Genomic DNA, 24,183 nt, shown 5'->3' with positions numbered 1-24,183 from the left:
TATCGTGCATACATTGCACGGGAGCTAAACTAGTTGTTAATTAAAAATACTACAGTACAAATTAAAGATGGATAAACATGGATGTTTCACTCAAAATTTGACTATAAACGGGTTTGGGTTGAACATGGGTCGGGCATAATGGATTTTTAGGCCTGTCGAATACTGGACCTTTGTAATTTTTTTTCATAGACCAGCTAGGTCTCATGTGATGGGTCGTCCCGTCCATAAACTTCTTCATTGTGTATCAATTAAAAAATAACGAGAACATTGGATTACTATATTTTCCCCAAAAAATAGGACAACTTGATCTTTGTTATTCATGAGATTTTATTTTTGCTACATTTCATGGGATTTTGTAAGAAAATTTGGAAGGGTTATTTCATGTTGTACAAAACTTTAGCATGAAATTGTTTTTTAGAACATACTTTGTAAGTAACAATTACGAGTATATGACATAACTTCATTAAATACGTTACATGTTTGTTTTTTAAATTTCGATAGTTCAATCACTTCAATGTAATAAAATGCTGGACATACACTAGGAAACAAAAGGTCAATAGCAATGGAAGGATCCGAGCAAAATGACACATATATAATTCACACCAAATTGTATATAATGTATGAAAAAAACTCTTTTACTCCTATCGCAAAGATAACTAAAATTATATAAAAAACACGAAGAAAAAAAAAGCATGATTACTAACATTGTGCAAGGGTTACGAGGGACAAAATGATAAACACAAATGCAGTATTTCTCTTAAAACTTCTAGACATTTTAGTTTTTGTGTGTTTGATTGAGTAAACTTCAGAGACGTAGCTGGTGTATGTTTTAATTTTGAAATTGGTATTTATACAAAATACAAGTTAGACAGTGCAGTGGAAATGAAATTGAATTTTTTTTCAAAATAGGGTTGTTTAGCAAACTATTTCTCGCTTTAGTAGGTTTATTCAAACTATTTCTCCCAAATAGACGCTCATCCTTTTTCATTTTTTTACCAGATTTAAGTTAAATCGCTATACCAGATAGCGATTTGATACTTTTTCATTAATCCCAATTGTAAATTGGAAAAAAGTGGCAAATCGCTTTGCCAAATAGCGATTTGGCCTCAACATCATTTTCATTTTCTCTGATCTCCATCTATTTCCTATGCTTTCATTTATTCCCGTTTTCCCCAATATCCAACATCCCTAACAAGCCTGTCAATTTCACCATTAATTCTTCAAATTCATCATTAAACAAATATGATTAAATCTATAGTTAACCGATTCAAGAACACTCGCTAATTCAAAGATTTCTACAAAGATTGGATCACCACTCTAAAAACTACCCTTCTTCCCCACTTAGCCCACAGTATTCTTTCGCCGTCGCCACGCCACCCGACCCACTTACCCTCTCAGCCCACGTCAACCTCATCCTCACCTACTTCACTACCTACTTCGCCGCACTCGACGCCGCTACCAATGACGGTATTGATCAGCTCATTTACCCTTCATGGGCGCATCGATATCGAAAAACCCTTCTTATGGCTCGACTCGAAATCTTTGAATATGCCTTGTAATGCTTGAGGAATTTGGATGGGTCGTTGGGGGTTGAAGTGGGTCACTGTGGGTGAGATGGTTGGTGATCTTCTTGAAGAAATGACCCCTGTTTTTTGGGAAAAAAGCAAATGATTATGATTTGAGGCCAAATCGCTACTTGGAAAAGCGATTTGCCACTTTTTGTGTCATCCCCAGCTTATAGTTGGGATTAATGAAAAAAGTATTAAATCGCTACTTGTCATAGCGATTTAGCTTAAATCTGGTAAAAAAAATGAAAAGTGATGACGTGGACCAATTGGAGAGAAATAGTTTCAAACCGGCACTAAAACGAGAAATAGTTTACTAAACAACCCTATTTTGAAAAAAAATTCGAAACTGGTAATTAATTTTGAAATCATTATTTAACGAAACATATACCATAACTTGGAAAAACATCAGGCCTATGATTGCAAAATTGCAAAATGTGTTTGCGAAGTTACAGAAGTAGATTAAATCACGTATGATCTGTCTTTCTTTTTGTTCTTGATAATTATAGTATAATTTGGTTCCCCTCCATTTTCTAACCCGTCCATTACATTCCATTTCTCTTTAACGGTTCATATATTATTCCGAAATTATCAAACAATCACTTGCAACTTTGCAAGCATTAGAGGAAATGCATCTGTCCATTTCTTTTAAAAAAATGGAGAGGATTCTAAAGATATCAAAATGTATTTCTATCTGCTCAGGCGCTCGGCTATATTTTTACATTTTCAATATAATTGTCTCAATCATTTTTGTATGTTTTGTTTAAGTATTGTAAGTATTTTTTTTTTTTGAAATATCTCTCTCATTTTCTTGAACTTTGTATCAACAGGGCCGTCAAATATATTTGAGAGACCCGGTTCTACAAGACAATTCCAAGCCCAATATGATAGGAAATTAAAACTTAGATTTTGTAGCAAAGAGTACTGAAACCTAGCTAACATTCGTCTAGCAAACAAGAACAAATGATTAGGTATACGCCTCAATTTTAAGAACTTTTTAAACATACTATTAGACGGCCTTATGTGTCAAAACAACATAAGTATGAGATTAAAATGAAGTCTACTCGTATTAACTAATGTGGTAGACTATTTGATAATTTTGGACCACAATCGCTATATATATTTAGACATTATTTGGTAATTAGCGGATTATTTTTAGCAGACGATTATAAATGACATATTGACTATTAAGGCGTTCGATAAAGGACATGTTTGTTGTTATTAAGGCCAGCAGATTTGTCCCAAAATTCATAAAATACCCGATTTGATATGAACTCTTTATGATGTTTATTGTCATCTCAAGTTCTCAACCTCAAAAGGTAGATCGTTTATTTTTTTTAATATTGCCAAAACGTCCATTAATATTAGTGAGGTAGTGAAATCGTTTTCAATTGGCATGCACCTCATGGACAATCAAACGCTTTTGCCAAATTTACACTGAATTGGATAATGGAACTAAGTTAGTATCGCCTCATAACACCTTAACTTTGTCCTTTTTGTTTTACTAGTTGTTGCACCGCGCCCTATCGGGCACGGTGCCCCAATTTGGCAAAATGTTAAGTGGACGTAAGACATAAGTATAGCAACATAATAGGACATGGTTTTCGTGGTATTATCCGACATGAAGGGAGTCTCAAATCCTACATGCTCATTTTGATTTCGTCGAGATAAATTCATTAGCAGTGTTTTTTTGTGGTGCTATCTGCCCAAGTATCGTGCTCCATATTCTCTCACTAAACCGCCACGTGAAATTTGGATCATCCTTAATTGTCTCCACATACACGAATCCATATCGATATAATTTTCTACAAATAAACGATCTTAACGCTATCTATCAGCAGAATGGCACGACCTTATATTATTGACTTCAAAACAATCTTAGAGCTAACTATAAACACCGAATATATATAATGAAAATCTTAATTGCCCGATGTATCTTATAAAAAAAATACACTGAATAAGAGTTTCTCTTTCAAATGATGGTAGCTCCCAAAAACAAAATGCATACAAAAGCCTAAAATGACATGGTATCGCTGCCTTGCTTCAGCAATGCTTCAGTTTTCCCCTTCAAAATATTTAAAGGGGAACTTACTGCCACATTTAACTTTTCCCATTCTATGGTTAATACTAAAGAGCACCTTTACACCATTTCTCCCTTCATCCACCTCCAATTTTCCCAAAATTTCATTGCTGAAAATTAAAGCAAACAATGCAAAAGAAACAAGGAATATTTAGAAAAATTAATGTATCAAAAAGTCAAAACACAACAAAAGTGTAGTATAGAAGAAATGCCAAAAGCTAAAGTATCAAAAGGAGTATGAGTTTCAAGTGTCCTCTTCTCCTTTGATTTCTCTTAGGACCCATTTCAGCTGATGATTCTACAGTTACAGTTTGATGACCCATATTGCAAATTTCTGCTACTAATAACAAACAGAGATTGTATTTGAGTTTATTTGGTGCGTCAAAGTTCTGAACTTTAATGGAGTATATCAGTATAGTTATCAGAGTTGAAGGTGCGACAAAGGGACAACCAACATCGGCGGTGAGGAGATTGTATCATCTGACCGCAAGCCCGCAATATGTTCACAATTCCTTCATTTTTTCTCTCTTTTTGCTTGTTTTATTATTATGATTTATTACTGTATTTTAATGTGGGTAGTTGTATGGTAAAGTTTAGATATTTTAGTTGTTGACGTATGCAGGCTTACATATGTGCTTATGTTGTTAGATTCTGCATTTTGATTTCGGGTTCTTTTACTTGCTCTTTGGAGCAAGGAAGCTGCAAGTGTCTCTAGCTTTACTTCGCAAGCTAAAATGTTGCCCCCAAAAAATATTTGTACTAACCATGCCCCATTGTTTTAGATCATTGAAGACAACAATGAGTAGTTGATGCCTACATCTAAATGGGATGTACAATGGTAGCCTTGGAGAAGAGTCTTAAAAATACTTAAACCTCAGTATTGTTAAAAATACACAAGTTCTAAAGAACTAAAAAACGAAAACAACTTCAGACCATAAACACCACCAAAAGTGACAATAAATTGGTATGACTGATGAAACTAAATGGTGGTAAATTGAAGAAAAAAAGCAAACAATTACCGGGAAAATCTAAACCATCCATTATTGGCGCACTTCCGACGATCAATCTCCCCTGCTCTCGTGCTGCATCTCCCTTACCCAGATTAGTACAAACCTAACGAAGATAACCGAACCTCAATATATTGAACATCAAACATCAGAAAATGGTCATGTGGATATGGCAAATTGAGTGGCGACAGACTATATTTCAGAAGATAGTAGCTTTCTTGCGCAGTCTTCTTGTTTTGATCATATCTGAACTTCTACAACATATATGTACGCATAAATTTACATGTTACATCTTACTAATATCTCAAGGTTTCTATTGACTCAAAATCATAAGATTTGAGCGAGTTAATGCGAGAAATGAAATTTCGAAGTCTTACTATCCTCCAAAAATTTACAAACATTGCTATTTTTTGCTAATAACTTGACTTGCAGCTTGAGGGGTGATTAGACCATAAAGAAAGAACTCAAAATTCTAGTGCATATGTTTGAAATGGTGTTTTGATTTTTATTTCTTTCCATTTCATACTTATTGTTCATTTGTTACATAGAAATGCGTAATATGTTCCATCGGTAAAAATTATCAATGTGACTATAAATATATACGAGAGTGATGTAAGTGTTTTACTTCGAATTGATGTGATAAACACTGTATCCAGGCGGCATGGCCTAAGCACGGATGGCAAGCCTTCGTGTCGTGCCAGTTCTTGGCTCGTCAGTCAAAATTGTGCTGTGGTACGGCAAGGTTCAATCTCTTGACAATAACTACAAGGAAAACAACAATAAGATGGCACAAATCACAATTAATGAAACCAAAAGGAATGGCAAACTCGAAAAAATTGAGAAACCAATTTCTGAAATAAACAACCATTTAATGGGTTCTGTTCCGTCTTTGGCCAGCTAACCTCCTATGTTTCATTTCCTTAATCACATGAGCGCGGGCCTGAACAAAACAATTGAACCTCATCATACTGAACATATAAACACTATAAAACAATCAAAACTAACTCAAGAAAGCTCATAAACAAGCTAAACAATGTAAGAAAGATACGTTAGCTTGAGTTGGGTTAAACATAAACTTTGAAAGAGATTCAACTATTCAGGCCACGTCTTCTTAGATTTGATACCTAACAATCAGCCATTAAAGCGGTTGTCAGAAGCACAACCAACCCTATAGAGGTAAATGAATGAAAAAGGTAAGGAGAAGAGCCAAATTTCAAAGAACACAGAGATGCACATTGCATAGCAGAAGAAACTACATCAGGTGTGACATATTTGTGTTTCTCCCATTTGAAAACTCTCCTTAATTGCCAAAGAGTAAGGGACTATAAAACCAATTTATCTTCATGAAATATATATTACCGAATTCACCATTGCTTATTAAGACCGTCTTAACATAAGACGACTCTCACACCCGATTAAAATAAAGGTGGAAATAAAAACAGGTCGATAGAGGTCTTAACTCAAGATGGCTCTTAAGCAAGACCAACTCTGTACGGAAATTAGCTACCACATGTACACATCCAACAAAACCTAAATCTTTTTTTTTTTCAGAAAACATGATCAACCCACCAAATAAAATCTATCACGATTACGCATTTGTTTTCCGGTTAAACATGACCACACACGGACACACGTTATCTTTCAGTTTCCACGAGTAGTCCACCAATAATACCGAAACCATTCTTGTAGTATCCCAGAGTGTACCGTTCCTCTAGAACTACTTCCCGTGAGGATATCCCCTGGAACCGAAAGAGAAACCAAATGTTTAAAACAAGTACATGCAAAAAAAGATACCTACTTGGTACTCCAAAATAATTAATTTGATCTGACAAATTGGTAGCAAGTATAGAGTGGCTTCAGAAATTCATATACAGCTTCAAATAATCACTAATAAAAGATTCGGTGAGAATAATTAACCGTCAAGCTAATTAGCTAACCTAACAAATTGATCCAAGAAAGATTACTGAGATAGTGCTTGACAAAATAAGCTCCTAAAATTTCTTTATAAACTCAATTAGTAACAAAATAGTCATTATATCTACGAAAAGTATTCAGTTCAGAATTAATATCATTGCTGCTTGCTGGAATGGTTAAATAAGGAGGACGAAGATGGTAGAGTTGTAATTAAAGGGAAAGCTTAAAAGGGTAGAGCTGTCTATTTACATAATTTTCCGCTGAAAACCAGTTGTGGTAGCAATTTGTAATAAAATGGATGATAGTAGGTAGTAAATTTTAAAAAAATATTATATTAAGTAATACTTTCACTAATTTGTAAAGAAAGGCACTTAAAAGGTCGTAAGTTACTGAAAGATGTAGGGACAATCGGAACAAGATGCGACCACACCCACACAAATTAGAAGCCATTGGTCGTTGCTATGTCTAGAATCCAAAGGCATGGATCTATTTTATCTAGAATCTCATTCAACACAAATTGCTAAATACTCATTAGCTAAGATAAATATACCCATTAAAACAAAGCCAGCTATCACAATCTTGCAAGTCCATAGATGATGCTAAATGTTCAGGAACATCTTATGTTACATCAAGTGATCAAACAAATTTGTTATTACCAAGACACAATGCAAATCAAAAGAATATCATTAACTTTTCTCAGAGCACAAACATTTTTAAAACATACATCCAAGTTTTTAGTGGAAAAATTCATGGTTGTCTAAACTTTGAAAGAGTGAAGAGATTAAATACTAAAAGAAACCACGCAACCTACTAACAGTAGAAGCAGACCCTCTTTCACTTTCCGTAAAATCAATAAACAAAGAAATTAATTTGAACCTGCATAATATACTGACAAACATGCAAAATTTCTAGGGTGAAGACAGCTTAACTAACTTGCTTCGACTCAACTACATGTGTCCATTGCTAGTGTCTCTCACAGACATGTAGGACTAAAAAATGAATTTCTATTTGGCAAAACCAGAGTGAGGCCAACATTCATCACCATTAACCAGTGCCAAAAGATAAGGGATGAAAACAATGCAGAGTAATGAACTATTATCCTATAACCAGCTATACTACAGCTCAAGTGCTAAAAAATTAGCCTATAAACAGCTACACTATATCTTCACAAGTGTTAATAGAGATGGGAACCCAAGCCACGATACAATGAAAAAAATGGCCTCGAAGCCAATAAATTGATCACCCACACAATTGAAAAAAAAAGACGCAAACATCTTTGTATACAAAACACAATGTATATAAAAGAGTGCAGTTTCTTATCCAAAGGAAAGGAGTGAAGTGAAAGCCGGGATTCATTAAGAAAAACTAACTTATGCTATTACATTCACATTCGCATTTTTCCCAAACATATTTGCAATCATGGGCGTCACAAAACGAGCACCAATCTCATGCAACAGACACAACAGCGGTACTATTAATGCATCAATAGTTAATGTTTTAATTCGACAGAGAAAGCAAGCTTTTGAAAAAATTAGGATAGTTTAATTTGATAAGAATAGTGCACTTGCATGTTTTCTTGGTCAAACAGTGAGGAAAATGGGTTCACCTGGTTTGAACACTATCGACCGCCCTACTTTCTTTGCCTTATTTCAGTGGCTATCAAAATTGGAAGCGGTTTATGAAATATCAGTTGTCCTAGTACAAGAAGAACCACAAGTTATAAGAAGGTGATAGAGGGATAAGGGAATAAGGGAATAAGCAATGTGCACAATAGACTACATTCACGTTACAAGACATTTTAATGGAAACCAAAGTCATACCTGAATGCTACCAGATCTTGCCAACTTAAGTGCAAAACTCATATAGTTGAAAACCAATTTTGAGTCTTCTTCACTAAAACCAGTGATGCCTTCAATGTTGCTGGAAGAGGAATGACAAAAGCATATTTGTCAGTTTAAAAAAAAAGCCTGAGAGTCAGATAAACTTTCATGAAAGTATAACCTTACATAACGACAATGGTAACAGAACAAAGAGATGCAAGATCGAGAAAGAACCATATCTTGAATTCCTTATTTTCCTTATTCACTTGAATGCGGAGACATTACAACATCATTTAAATGACATAATTTCCAGGTTAACAAAAAAAGGTCCAAAAGCAACAATTAATAAATACAGATTATACTTACCACCAAGATGAGTTGTTCCGACACAAGAAAGTATACCAGATAAGAAAGAATTGAATGAGAATGATCCAACTGTTGCCATATAAGCTACCTGTACAAGAAAAGATGAGGAAAAGAGAATCGGGCTGGGTGTGGTTTGGATGTGAAGATATATCAGACCAGTATAAGGAGGTTTTGAAAGGGTACTGCGTTTTTATCAATCCACAACTTCAACTTCCACTGAACTCTTTAGCTGAAATTTGCTATCTACGAGAGCAACATCCGAAATTATTCTGTATCAACCTTGATATGGTAACAAATTATAACCGCACTGATAGATTAACTCAGTAATAGCAGACAAATTGATCAATGCTTAATCGCCTTTGCATTAACCTGCATATATTAATCAGAAATTTAATTAAGCTCAACCAAAAATCCAGACACAATAATGGGTCAATTTTCACACTTTAGTAGTGCCTCCATCCCAAATTGCAGATACAATGTACGCCAACCCTCATGCAAAGGTTTAAAAATGTAAAAAAAAAAAATTCTTCGTAATAAGATATCTGAATCAAAACACAAAAGATCTTTGTGTTTGGATTTGTTGACATATGAATAGCCATCCATCATTTTGACTTGAATTCGGGAAGAAGACCTGAAGTTTTAAAGCTATGAAAACCGTTACTAAAAACCTTAAGCAACCGTAATGAAAGGGTCATACAAACTTGAGATTATGATAAAAATAAAATGTCACAATTAATTTTCCTTTCTTCAGCTCCGTCACCACCCACTTTTAACTTTCAACTTACAACTTTCAACCAAATAATCCACCAAAAGTTACTATAGCTAATCCACATTCTATTTTGTAGGGACAAATTAAACGTAATGTAAATTGATGAAATTTGGCATACCTTAATGACTTTGTCTAATTTGGAATTGGTCCCATCTTCTTTTCTAATTGATAATTTTCCGATGAATCCAAGAGGCAACGAAAACTGGGTGGGCTAAAATAGAATAGAGGAAATGACAGGAGCATCAGAGAGAGAGAGGTTAAGGAAGTAGAGAAAATGGAAAGAAGCTGGTCCCATCTTCGTTTTGACTTGAATTCGGGAAGAAGACATGATGTTATAAGTTAACATTAGTTCAAATGGAATAGCTAAAAAAGATACTCCCTCCATCCCACTTCTATTGCCCCCTTTCTTTTCAAATTTTATCCCAAAATAATTGTCCGCTTTCTAAATATAGTAAGGAAAATTTTTAATCATCTAATATTGCCCCTAGATAACGAACTACCACCATAAAATTAATATCTCAAATCTTCTTTAAAAGGGTAAAGTAGATAGTTCACCACTTTTCCTTAAATCCCCCTAAAATAGAGAGGAAACCTATCATTTGCATGCTTTAAGAAGTCTTCGTAATTCCTTCATGTAATAAGATGTCAGGAATCACATCCATTAAACACAATACAGTCAAGACATGAACGACAGTTTAGGCAAGATTACTCGTCCGTATATGACTACACTATCAGCATATCCACTAAACACAATATAGTCATAAGCTATAATACTCAAAAAGTATTCGAAAGGATCAAGATAAAATATGTAAGCTGGCATAAAATCAAATTCATAGGGTGCTCTGTTTACACAAGGATAGATGGAGGAAGGTAGGATTATCTATCTAACCAAACATCTAGACTCGTAATGTACCTAGATGGAACCGCATTCCCTCAAGGATACCACAAGTGGACAATTTTTCACAGCCATTGCCTTTGTAAGGGTTACTGGAATTCCAAACAAAGGACCTCGCCACGGGGCATTGCTGTCGCTACCAATCCCATAGACCTCGTAATAGTGTAGGCCATCTTCAAGATTAGCAGGATCGACAATCACACTGCGTAAAAGATGAGAGATAAAAGCTTAAAATACAGTAGTAGAGCAACAAAAGCATGGAAAATACAAGTCACATGCAAGCTGCTAAAACTATTCAAAAAGCTAGAAGAAAGGAAACATTTTCAGGGAATCTGAAACATGAGCTGCATTTAAAAGTCGCCTGAAATACAATACCCACTGCAAATGCTACAAAATGCATTTGATAGTTTTGATTATAAATCAGTTGACAAGCAAATAAATAACTGATAATTGTCTGAAATAAAGTCGCCAAACCCAACTAATATTCACAGACCCTAAAATATTCAAAGTATATTTTCCATATAATACACAGATACCCAAATCAAAAAGCCATGGTAGTAACTAAAAAATATACGGAGTAGCAAAAAGAGAAAACATAACCGTATAAACTTTAAGATACAATAAAGGTAATTAAGGCCACACTACATCACGAGTGCCGGTGTTCATCGCTGGCGGCGTTCCTCATTGTGATACCTATGATATCCGACCTCCTGAACAACCATCGCAACCGCTTACCATCCTCGTCCTACACCTTTCCTTATCCTAACATGGAAATTGCAAAACACTATTGCTGAGTCTTCGTACCACAACAATAATTAAGAAAACAAAACCATTTAGCAACCTCTAATAAAAAAACATACCAAGTCATAATAAAAACACCAAAATTATCCAGAAATTGAAAATGGAATAATAAAGGCTACTCTTTTGAGCCCTAAATTATTGCATACAATCAATTTAAACCTTAACAAAACTCAATAAATTTGCATGCAATTAATTTAAACCCAAAATCTAAACCCTAACTTATTTAATTTGATCCACAATCAAAATTCACAATCAATAACAGAACAACTTACCTGCTACGCGTTGATCACCATTGTTGATGATTTAATTTGATGAGTGAATTGTACACATCCGAAGGAATTAATAAGATAAATTATTAGAGTGAGAAATAAGAATAGTAAAAAGAAAGAAGAAAGACGATGAAACAAACAAATGGCATCGCCCAGAGAAGAAGAAAGAAGAGAAGAAAGAGAAACAGAAAAGATAGAAAAGCAGGATACCCAACACAAATAAGAAGAATATAAGGGGGCAAAATGGGAAGAATATGGTAATTGTACTGTTCTGGCTACAGTAAAGTAAGTTGTGGTTTTTTAAGAAAGATGATACTCATACACGAGGTGTATGAGTTTTTTCATACACGACCAATGAGAATGCGCCACATGCCAAACTAGAGTTAACTTGTAGAGGTTAGAGTAAGGTTAGATTAGTAATTTAACATATTGGGTTAATAAGTTAACTATAGTAGTTAACCGTTTTTATGGAAGTTTTTTAATTTGTTTTGACTTTCTTTAATTTCTTTTAATTACCTAAATTTATGTTATTATTTATTTATTTTTTGTTATTTAGCTTTTATAAATAGGAAAATCGGTTTTTTAAAAACAATAAAATAAAATAGATAAAAATTGAATTCAATTAATCAAATCCTAATTTAATTTATTAATCAAATTGATGAATACCCTAATTTAATTCGTGAAAATCAATTAACCCAAATTTAATTAAAATCAAAATCGTAACCCTGTTGTTATTTCGGTTAATCAATGAAATTCGATTATCCTATTGTTAAATCAATGAAAATCGAATTAATCCTAATTTAATTTGATTAATGATAACCTAATTCATTTGTATTAATCAAATTGATGAACCCTAACTCAATAATCAAAATCGTAACCACAATTAATCCAAATCGTAACCTAAAACTTAATCAAATTGTTTGCGTTAGTCAAATAGCAACCAAAATTAATAAAATATTTTTAACTCGGTTAATCAAATCGTATTCTTAATCAATTTTTAGGGTTAAATTAATCTCGTATGTGCAGGTTAGTTTTGATGTAAATTGTTAGCGTTAGTGTGGAATTAGGGAAAAAAGGCCAAAAAAAAAGTGGCTATTGAGATTCGAACACGGGTGGACTTAGCAGCATCTTTTGGCAAAACAACTACGAGTAATAACCAAGCCCGAGTATGCAAGGGTATCAGCACATAATACTAACACACTACAAATCTTTATATTGTAAAACTTCCACATTTTTTAATTCCGAATTTTAAATTTTAAATTTTTCTTTTGTTAAACATATTTTTTCCTTAATTTTAGAAAATTAGGTTCTTAAGTATAGAAACTGCTTTTTTTAAAAAAATCTGATTTTAAATTTCAAAGTTTCCTTTTTTTTTAAGTATTCTTTCCTTGATTTTAGGAATTTAGTTTTTAAGTATAGAAACTGTGCTTTTAAAAAGATTTTTTTAATCTTTTAGATTTCCTATTGTGAAAATATTTTTGCTTGTTTTTAGGAATTTATTTTTGAAAATTTGATCTACTGTTGATAGGCACCAAAATCTTCCCATATTTTTTAATCAATAAACCTTATCAAAATAACCGTAAAAATTAAAAACAAAATTAAGTGAAGAAAAAAACAAACATTTCATTAAAAAAAATAATAAAAATATTTAATTAATTGAATTAGGATTAATCGATTTCTAATTAATTGAATAAATCGAGTTTTATTAGGGATAACTGATAAAAAAAAAATTGTAATTAATAATAATAATAATAATAAAAATAATAAAAATAATAGTTATAATATAAAACAAGAGAATAAAAAAAATTACCCTAAATAATGTTAACTACATGTGGTGAACAAATTAACTATATATATTTAATTACCAATTTAACCCTTAATTAATCACTTAAGATTGACTCAAGTTAGCCACATGTCACGAAATCATTGGCCGTGTATGGTTTTTTCATACACCTCGTGTATGTGTAGCCTTTTTCGTTTTTTAAAGAGTATGGAAAAAATGTAAATTTATGAATAATAGCAACAAATAAGGGATTATATAGCTACAAATAGTATAATACTAGGTTGAAAGCCCGTGCGTTGCAACGGGTTAATTAACTTGGTTATAATGAAAAAAATGTTCTAAAACTTTAATGTTTACATGATAATCATTTGTTTACATATTATTAAAATATCTCTTTCAAAGAAAATAAATAATAAATACATACACGTCTACCGTTTATTGATTATGCGAGAAAAATTAATAATAAATAAATTTTTCTATTAAAGAGATAATAATAATAGACTCAAAAAAATTTTGGTTGATAAGTGCAAAAGATGACTCCTATTTATAATCATAGGTTCACCCCACCTTATAGTAGACAATTCGACTATTTATACATTATATATTAACACCACCTACATTGTTTTTCAATATGGAACAAATAACATTGTCAGAAATACACTATGTTTTTCGCCTCCAGTTCGACATCCAACCCGATTAATAATGAGAAAATAATATGCTATGTTCGTACGATTTTTCTATACTTATATATATATATGATATGATAATGTTTTTTCTAAGTATATTATTTGTCCCACATTGGAAAATAATGTAGGTGTGGTGAATACTACATATAAATAGTTGAATTGTCCCACCTCGGATGATTATCAAGGTGGAGTTTCCTAAAAATTAATTTAGGAAAGTATTATAAATAATATTTTTGGATGCAAGAAATAAAGTGTAGAATCTTTTAATTATTATAATTTAATATTTATTATATTATATTATATTATATTTAAGTGATATTTCTAATTTTTATATAAAAAATTATACATTTCATTTGATTTGTGGTAACAAATGCTATCATTAGAGTATCGATTTCATATAATTTGTTAATATAAAAAATTGTGTACTTCTTAGTATGTTATATGTTCCACATTAAAACATAATCTAGTGTGATGAATATACTACATATATAAATAATAAAATTGTCCCACATCGAAAGATTAACATAAGAGGGGGTGATCCCATGATTATAAATAGGAGCCATCCTGGAAAAGAGATTATATATAATGTATAAATATACGTGTAAATGATAATAAATATATACTCTAATGGTAATAATTTTTTTTTACCACGAATCTAATTATATAATTTTCATATTTTTTTTAAAGATACTTTTTTGTCAAATGAAATGAAAAGCTTTTATATAAAAATTATAAACTATCACTTGAGTATAACATAGGAAATACGTGTTATAATAATTAAAACATTCTCCACATTATTTTTAATATCATATTATGGAGATACTGATATAAACTCCTAAGAACTCTCTAAGATAATATTTGAGAGACTCAAAAGATTTTGGATTGATATCTAAGTTCAAAGGATGCCTTCTATTTATAATCATAAGTCCACCCACCTTTTGTTAATCCTTCGATATGGGACAATCCTATTATTTATATGTGAAATTTGGGGCATATAACATACTTATGGGTGCCTGATTGGCTAATATGGAATTGAATGGAATGGATTGAATCAATTCAAATGTTTGGTTGGGTGATTTTGGAGGAGTTGGATACTCAATAGATTCTAAGAAATATATCATCTTTAATATATGCAAATAATATCATCCACCTTCTCCCCTTTAATAAACTTGATTCCTTCCCTTTACTTATTTAGATTGAATCAAATAACTTTGAGATGAAATGAAGTTGGAATCTCATACATCTATGATATCATACTCTGTTCCATTTCATTCCTTCATCTCGAACGAAACGACTCCTAAGAAATATATCATCTTTAATATATGCAAATAATATGAAATCCATACTCCAATAATAACAATTTTTTTACCATGAATCTAATTATATTATTTTCATAATTTTTTTTTACCATATCATATGATCACCCCATCTTATTGTAATTTCCGATGTAGGACAATTTTACTCTTTATACATTATATATTAACAACACCTAAATTATTAATGTGGACAAATAACACACTAAGAAGTAAGAAGTACACCATCTTTTTTCGGACCTAGTTTGACATCCAACCCGATTAATACTATAATATGTTCATATTTTTTTCTTTTTTTTATCAATTAAAATATGTGCAGATGATAAGAAATCTTTACTCTAATGATAGCATTTTTTTTATCACAAATCTAATTATATAATTTTCATAATTTTTTAACGATACTTTTGCAAATGAAATGTAAAAAATATAAAAAATATATATTATAATAATTAAAATATCCTCCACATTATTTTTTTATATCTCATAATATGGAGATAATAATACAAAATCTTAACTCTTAGTAACTCTCTAAGACAATACTTGAGAGACTCAAAAGATTTTGGGTTGATATCTGAGTTCCAATGATGTCTTCTATTTATAATCATAGGATCAGCTCACCTTGTGTTAATCTTTCAATGTGGGAAAATTCTAATATTTATACATTCAACGTAGAACATATAACATATTAAGAAATACAACATCCTAAATATGTGCAAATTATATGAAATCTATACTCTAATGATAACATTTTTTTCCACGAATCTAATTATATTATTTTCATAATTTTTTTACCGACATTATTTTGCCAAATGAAATGTAAAAGTTTGATATAAAAATTGAAAATATCACTTGAATATAATTTAGGAAATATATATTATTATAGTAACTAAAAATTCTTTATCAAAGATTTTCCACTTTATTTTTTACATCAAAAATTATACTTTCCTAAATTGATTTTTGATGATGTGGACGCTCTCAGATCGCTCGAAAAAACTCTCTTTTATATATATATATAGACAAGGAATTATATAGACCTTGTAAAATTAACTTGACCCAACACTCAAACTGACTACTTGAGTTTGACTTGTAACGGGAATTTACCTGTCGTGGAGTATAACTCAACCCAAAATGTTTTTTTTTGCAATGTACACATTGTCGAATATCCATAAATAACTTGATATTTACAGACCAAAAACGACCTGAACTTTAAATGAACCGACCCGATATGAGTCATATGCAGGGGCGGCTATGACCAAGTGCGGGCTGAGCGCGCGAACTGGGCCTCCAAATTTTTGGACCTCGTGTTCGTATAAAGTATGAAAACATTAGTCATATATACATAATAATCTCCATGTATATTAACAAAAACATGTTTCAATTGTTCAAGCCACCCGAGTTTGAGCCTTGCCATAACCATTTTAATTTATTTTCTTAAATTTTGAGGGCCTCCGTTTTTATTTTGCACGGGCCTCCGAATTATTCGAGACGCCCCTGGTCATATGACTCAGTTCCTTCAAACCCGGAATTCGTTGACCGGAACCTGATCCGGTTGACTCGGTGCCAGATCTAGCTATGCATAGTATAATACTCTCTCCGTTGCAATAAGTCTTTCACATTTGTTTAAAATATTATTATAAATGAATAAAAACGTATGTAATCTGTTGAGATGAAAGAATTAAGTACCACATTCCCCTTATACTAAAAGAATAAGAGACCTCCCAAATTTTCCCGCGTAAATAATTTTGGCCATAATTGGGCTTTCATTATATCATATTTATAATTGAACTTTTATTATATTATATTCGTAATTAGACTTTCATTATATTATATCTACATCTAAATTATACCGAACTTTCCATTTTCCATTGATTAATGCAAAACATTAATTAATAACAATAAATTTTACAATTAAATTTCAAATTGGGTTAAATATCAGTTGAATAATTGTTATTTTCTTTAATATTCCTATCTAAATAACCGCGCATTCGCGCGGGATCTATACTAGTATATACTCCCTCCCAGTCACTATAATGTTCCCTCTTTTCCAAAACGGATTATTCAAGTAATGTTCCCCTTTCTATTTTTAGAAACTTTTACTCTTATTTTATTCATTTCTCTCTCCTATCACCAAACCCCACACAACTCTTTTACTCCTATTTTATTACTTTTCTTTATGTTTTGGCCCCACAATTCTTTATTTAACTACTAATAATTCATCCTTCTCTCCTACCCCAACCCCACACAACTCTTTTACTAATATTTTAATACTTTTCCTTAAGTATCGTGCCCATATCAAAGGGGAACATTATAACGACTGGGAGGGAGTATTTAATATCTTTCCTTTGATATTATTTGGTGAAGGTTTCGGATGATTCCAATCACAATAACACAATAAAAGTAATTGATCTCCTGCGGTTGTAAGTCGATTTTACTTGGGTTGACCAACCAAATTCTTATATAAATTGTTGAGTTGGTCCAACATTTAGATAAGTCTCTTGTGAGTAAGAAACTTGCTCGAAAGTCTGAAACAAAATCGTAGTGCACAATGTTCTAGCGTTTCAAGGAAAAAATACAACAAGCTGTTTGAACAACAGTTAGAATAAGAAGCACAATTGCAGCAAAAACTGAAATAATAGTCCAAGGATTGTTAAAATAGTCATGTCTCAATGTAGCTTTCCACTTATTCCATGGCGCTTTCGAGTGTGCAACCAATTGTCTACAAAGATCAGAGTAATAGAACTTGTGAGCTTCATAACTTGTTTCTCTGCATATAGTGTTGAAGAGTCGTGCCACATCGTCGTTATTGCCTAAGGAATTCGATACAATCCCGCTACTTATGAGAATATCCACGTCCTTGAGTGTCGTGATTAGTACATCCATCAAGAGTATGTAATCGACAATGTAGGAATCGTAGTTGTAATGACATTGCTCAAATGCTGATAGGTTTAGGAGAAGCGCCTCTGTATGATCTTCCACGTCGAGTTTTGGGATGTAGAGAATACCATTTTCAAACTTTATGTCAAGTAGCGAAGAATGCTTGGTTGTTGTGGCGAATTGGACTCCGGCATCATGGAGATCTCCTACTCCCTGAGGGAAATCCCATTCTACATTGCGTGGTGGAACATAGTTTAAGTCCCTCCGATTTGATGGTAAGAAATAAGTTCTCATGAAATCGACAAAATGTAAGATTCGATCTGGTTTTTTAAACTTTTTTGGGAGCTCACTTTCCCCTAATAAAACCTCGGAAGAAAGATCAACAAAAGAGAGAAAACCCTTGGTAAACTCATTTTCAAAAGCGAGATTGTATAAACCTTCAAGGACGAAAAATGGGAGTTGATTTTCAATCAATAAGAAATCGCGTCTAATTACATGCTCCAATGACGGTTTACCAAAAATACGATCTTGCTCATCCAAAACCTCCCAATGCCAATTCACAAAGAACTCGATAACAAAACACCCGTCAACAAAAACCATTTCGACAAATTCATCACTACTCAAGCTAACACTCTCAATGTAATACTCCCTTGCTTTTTTCTCCCACCCCTTTATGGCTCTAAGATAATCTTTAAGTGTTCTTCTCTCATTTCTCCTAAGAAAATCTTGGACATACCTTAATTTATGCTCTTGCATACCTTGTAATCTAGTTGTACCATGATGAAGGGGCCCAATTGAAATAATACAAGGTTTATAGGCACATGAATTGACACTTCTTAAAGTTCTAGGCACTCTATAGATGCAACATTTGGAAGATAGAGGAGGTAGTTCTTCAAACCTCTTTCTTATGGAATTGGCCAATTGATGAATTCCATTGTCCACCTTCCAAGTGGGTCCTCGCTTTTTTCTCTGTTACGAGAAAATCGATATCAATCAATCAATCAATTAAATTATACACAAAGTACTCCATAATAAAGCAAAAAATGATCTTATTTTTAAATCAGCAACCAGTGGCGGATTTAGGGGGCTAGCAGCCTAGCAGGGGCACTTCCAGCAGAAAAATGAAAATTTCGCAATTAATGTTAAATGTTTTGAGTATTTTCGAGTTTATTTTATGATATTACTTGTTCACCCCTTACAAATTTTTTCGCTCATAACCGCAAATCATGGCTCCGCTACTGTCAACAACCACCCTTTACAGTCCTCAACATTAAGGTTTTGGGTACACTTATATATAGACTGGGTTGTCGATAAAGTCGTTAAGTGGTTATATGATATTTATGACTTGGATTCAAAATCTGGTAGCATATATACCGGCTTGTTGAGGCCAACAAGCATAATACCAAATAACATAAGATTAGAAATATGAGAAGTTTTTCGCTAACCTTTTTGAAGCTGCTGGAGCTCATGAGTTCAACTCAAAGGTAGGATCAATAATGAATCACATAACACCAAAAATTTATATAATTTTGAGGTGCAAATAATATAAAATTTGTTAATCAATAATGAATAAACTCATTATGAAGTTTATATCCAAAATGATTAAGTTTGTGATTAATTAGAGAAAAAGTAGGGAGATCTAAGCTAAGTAATGTGAGAGGTAGATGAGGGTTGGTGTGGTCAAGGCTCTAGCAATTTGTGTGCAAACGTGAAAGGGGTATCTATGTGAATGAGCAAAAAAGACATGGAGCATGTTACTGTCAGAGACTCATAGTGTGAGTATATTATGCATTGTTAATTCAGTTACTTTTTTTAGTAAGTAGATTATACATCTGATGCATTACTTTCGTTGTATAATTTTTGAAGATTATAATAAAATATTTGAGTTTTGTTTTAAAAATTATGAGTTTTACTATAAAGTTTATAAGTTCATTCACTTGAACATTAAGCTCAAAAAATACAATATAATTCAAAAACATTATATATAAGCTTAGTTAAATTTGAGATTTGATGAAAAAAAAATTAAAATCTAACTTATAAACTTTAATAATGTAACACCCCCTTCTTACCCGGCCGAGGTAATTGGGAGATGTTACCATCTCGGTCTCACGAGGCGGTGAAATCGGAGTTGTAATTAAGAAACAATTAATATAAAGAAAGTACTTAGTGGATTACATAACCATAAAAGCACAAGTAAGATAAGCGATACAACTCATGACTATTACCCTACTCTAAGGACATGACACTTGGCTCCAAGTGCAAAGCTCATCCCGCCTCCCACGTGACACCAACTCAACCTATACACAACCTGCTCCCGATATGATCGGAAATATCATATGGATCGACACAGGCCACCCCGGAAATAGGTGACAATTACACACAGACACACAACACGCCAGTTTCAATAATTAATATAAGACACAACATAATAAATAAATATGCAACATGCCAAAATGTAACTGAAATGTAATTACCATGTCGGTACCGGGATATGCCCAGACATACCCATAACCACCGGTGACAGGGACAAGCCCACGACACCACCTCTCACCATAAGGTACCGGGACACGTCGTGACCAACCGGGTCCGGAAGCCAACTGGATCCCCTGCCAGACGTCGTGTCTCACCCACACGAGTCTCTCCTAACTCAAGCCATTAATGTGCACATCTCTCTTGGAGTGGGAAGCTCTATGAGGCACCCGAGCGTAAGACGGTTTTCCAACTGTCTTACGTCTCCTCAATAGCCAAGTATCAACACCAAGGATCTCCAACACAACACAACAATAACCACACGTGGAAAGTGTAATACAACACCAATTATATGACTCATCATGAACTCAATCCCAACATAAGATGATAAAATTTCCTCAAATACCAACATGATATCCAAATCGACTCATACATGAAATGATGATGAAAGACACACAACTATGCACACAAAATATTGAAACCGAGTAGGATAAACCTACCTTTTAAGATCCTTCATAAGCTACTCGAATCCCATATGATTCCGTCTCGCAGGACCGTCTCATTCCTAAACAAATCATGTAATACCATCACCAATACATCCTACACTAATATACAATACAATAAACCCCTTATTATTACCCACTAATTACGCATATTACATATATTAATTACTAACTAATTAACCGAAGTGAAACTCCCAAAAAATTAGGGTTAAGACTTAAACAAGGATGAGTGAAAATCGACTTACAAGTGTGGATGATGAAAAACAAGGTGGGGGATTCCTTAAAGCAATCTTGGATCCATGGAAGAAGGTGTTTATGGAGGTTTAAATAGAAGGGAGAAGATTTGGAGTGAGAATGGATAAGATAGAATGAATAAGGATGAGGTTTGAGATTTCTTATCCCGTTTTTCTGATTCAGCGCCACTCGACCGAGTGCGAGTCCACCCGGTCGAGTGTCACTCACTCAGTCGAGTGCCATCCACTCGATCGAGTGTCAGACCACTCGATCGAGTGAAGCTCACTCGATCGGGTAAACGCCTTAGTTGGTCCAATACTGCCACACTAGGTCTAGTTTAAGTCTCACTTGGTTTAGTGTACTATCATACTTTCACTCTCGAGTACATCTTATCTCGTCCGATGGTCCTCTCACGTAATCCAAGGTACATTTGTGGGTCCCAAAAGGTACGGGTATTACAAATAAGCTTAGGAAAAAATACACATATGCTCAAAAACAAATAAGGTCTGAGGTACTACCATCCGATGTATGTTCCCTTTTTCCTTAATTTTTTTACGACGGATATTAGATTATAGTTGAAAATGGTAGTAAGTGGATAATACATCTGATATACTGTTGGGAAATGTGTCCTCAACAATAGTGCGATCACATGATTTAAATATCATTATTAAATCTCATTTTAAGAATACATGTGGGATGTAATATTTTACAGTCAACTGGTCCACACATATCGGTAATGATTGGCTGACTAGAGTTTGACATTACTGTCGTGCGACGGTGGTGATCAGTTGATCCCCTTAGGTCATACCTAAAGGGTAACACTCTTAATTGATTATTTAATTGATCGTATGACGATACGGGTTAATTAAATTACTTAAAATTGACGGACGATTTTGGAAGTAAAATTTACGTATTTCATTATAGTATGATTAAATGAGATACGGTCTAAGTAATCGAATTGTTTCATTACTTAGATGAAATTATTTTTTAAGGAAACAATTGCATTTTAATGAATAAATTATTATAAATACAAGATGTTGTGATTTATAAATTGGTAAATTTTTTTGGTACAAGTAATTATGAATTACTAAGTCGATTTTGTATATGACGTATTTTATTAATACGTTGATTTTTAATATGTTAAAAATACATAACAATTTTATGTGACATGTGACATGTGACATATGACAAATTGACAAATTGACAAAGATAAAATGGAATCCATTTTATCTCATTTGGACCGAAAATAAGGAGGTAGTATGGTGTTTAAATTATGTTGTATTTTTGAGTGGAAAACAATATAATTACACCTAGCCATAGCCATGCAAGCCTATGTTTTCTTGGATAGAAAAACTTCACCATGCATTGGCTCCCTCCCCCTCCTTCCCACCGGTTTTCCAAGAGCAAAAGAGAGAGTTTTTCTCTATCTTTTTCATTCATACTTTTGCATAATATTTTTCTAGTGTGAGAAATAAAAATGCTCTCTACATCTTATGAAATTAGAGAGAAAAAAACTCCAAAAAATCCTTCCTCTATATACCGAAATTATAGAGTACAAAATAATTATTTTGGGTCAATTTTTAGTAAGATTATTATTATTCTAGATCTAATAATATTAATCTATTAAGGGGTTATCTTGGGTATATGCTTTTGGGAGAGGTTCTAATTTGAACCTTGTTCATCCAATATTTGGAAGCTCAAGAACAAGTGAGTAGGTGAACTCATTTGTGCCCATAAAACCGAAACATCCAATGTAAGATGATGATTTCTTCTCTATATTTTATATTGTTTGCATGCATAAGATCACTTGTTAATTTTATGACAAATTAAATTAAAGAATATATGAATATATAAGTATATAGATCTACTTTTCCTTCAATTGGTATCAGAGCCTTGGTTGTTTGCATGCAAATCGGTTAAAAGTTTTTCCGAGTTATAAAGATTAACATATAAAACTTGTAAAATTTGTGTTATTATGATATATCACGAAATTAATTCATGCATATTAAAATTTCTGGTCCTAAAATGTTTTAGGATATTTTGGTTAAATTTACGGATTTTTATTGTTCATATTATACAATAATGGCATTTAAATGTGATTTTATGAGTAAAAATGTCATTTTCAGTCTAAAATTAGCTATACTTCGAATTTTCCAGTGATTTTTGGATATGTTGTCACATATATTATTTTGAGATAACCTGTAAATTTTCATAATTTTTGGACTTGTTATGCTCGAAAAATGGATTTTTCATTATTAAATTCGGATTTAGGTGAAAAATAGGTTAATATGAGATAAATTTCGAATCTGGTCATAGAAATTTAGTATGTTGTCACATGCAATTTTATAAGATGTGTGTAAAATAATGGGCTATAGTGATGTCTTTTTGCATGATTTATGGATTTTTGAAGAAAAATAGCATAAATAGTGACATTATTAATGAAAAATTAATAAAACATAATATATGACTAAGGAAAAACGTTATATGTTGCATTTTATTATCTTTTTCAGATCTAAAATTGAAAAGTTGATGAATAAAATTTTTCTCATGTTTTTATGATTATTTTAGTTAAAACCGATAAACCGCAACATTGTTTTTCCGGAAAAATTTCGAAATTTTTAACCTAAGTTTTTGAACATTATGAGTGTCATGGTATTTTTCCAGAATGTTCATGAGTTTAAATTTTAATTTTGAATTTATTTGAAATTTTGTGATTTATTTGAAGTTTATAGCTTATTTTTGAAATTTTTAGTCCATTAATGAACAAATTTTAGAAATATGAGTTAATTATGGTCAAATAATTAGTGAAGACTAAATTTTGAGTCCTAAGAGGTT

At 32.5% G+C, this 24,183-nt stretch overlaps 2 protein-coding genes across 15 annotated transcripts; both read right to left on the bottom strand.

The window, feature by feature from the left end:
* Positions 1–3,450: 3,450 nt before the first annotated feature.
* On the bottom strand, positions 3,451–11,747 carry LOC141613041 (tripeptidyl-peptidase 2-like). Of its 14 annotated transcripts, none has more exons than XM_074431793.1 (13): positions 11,490–11,747; positions 11,110–11,178; positions 10,465–10,618; positions 9,640–9,732; positions 8,753–9,121; positions 8,387–8,486; positions 8,173–8,261; positions 6,222–6,391; positions 5,701–5,776; positions 5,518–5,592; positions 5,278–5,414; positions 4,665–4,758; positions 3,451–3,755 (listed from the first exon to the last, which is right to left on the bottom strand). In XM_074431793.1, the coding sequence occupies exons 2-5, from the start codon at positions 11,136–11,138 to the stop codon at positions 9,095–9,097; spliced, it is 303 nt and encodes a 100-aa protein (XP_074287894.1). In that variant the 5' UTR covers positions 11,139–11,178; positions 11,490–11,747; the 3' UTR covers positions 3,451–3,755; positions 4,665–4,758; positions 5,278–5,414; positions 5,518–5,592; positions 5,701–5,776; positions 6,222–6,391; positions 8,173–8,261; positions 8,387–8,486; positions 8,753–9,094. The 14 variants fall into 14 exon arrangements, 9 of the variants coding, with proteins under 9 accessions (XP_074287894.1, XP_074287910.1, XP_074287901.1 ...); XM_074431809.1 differs by having other exon boundaries at positions 8,841–9,121; XM_074431800.1 differs by having other exon boundaries at positions 8,387–8,840; positions 8,909–9,121.
* A 6,045-nt stretch (positions 11,748–17,792) lies between these two features.
* Positions 17,793–19,915, bottom strand: LOC141613035 (UPF0481 protein At3g47200-like). The gene is made up of 2 exons (XM_074431773.1): positions 19,588–19,915; positions 17,793–19,111 (listed from the first exon to the last, which is right to left on the bottom strand). The coding sequence occupies exons 1-2, from the start codon at positions 19,609–19,611 to the stop codon at positions 17,819–17,821; spliced, it is 1,317 nt and encodes a 438-aa protein (XP_074287874.1). The 5' UTR covers positions 19,612–19,915; the 3' UTR covers positions 17,793–17,818.
* Between the last annotated feature and the right edge of the window lie 4,268 nt (positions 19,916–24,183).

Source organism: Silene latifolia, chromosome 1 (genome assembly GCF_048544455.1).
Source record: "Silene latifolia isolate original U9 population chromosome 1, ASM4854445v1, whole genome shotgun sequence".
In the NCBI taxonomy this organism is placed as follows: Eukaryota; Viridiplantae; Streptophyta; class Magnoliopsida; order Caryophyllales; family Caryophyllaceae; genus Silene; species Silene latifolia.
This window is presented reverse-complemented; position numbering and strand designations above follow the sequence as displayed.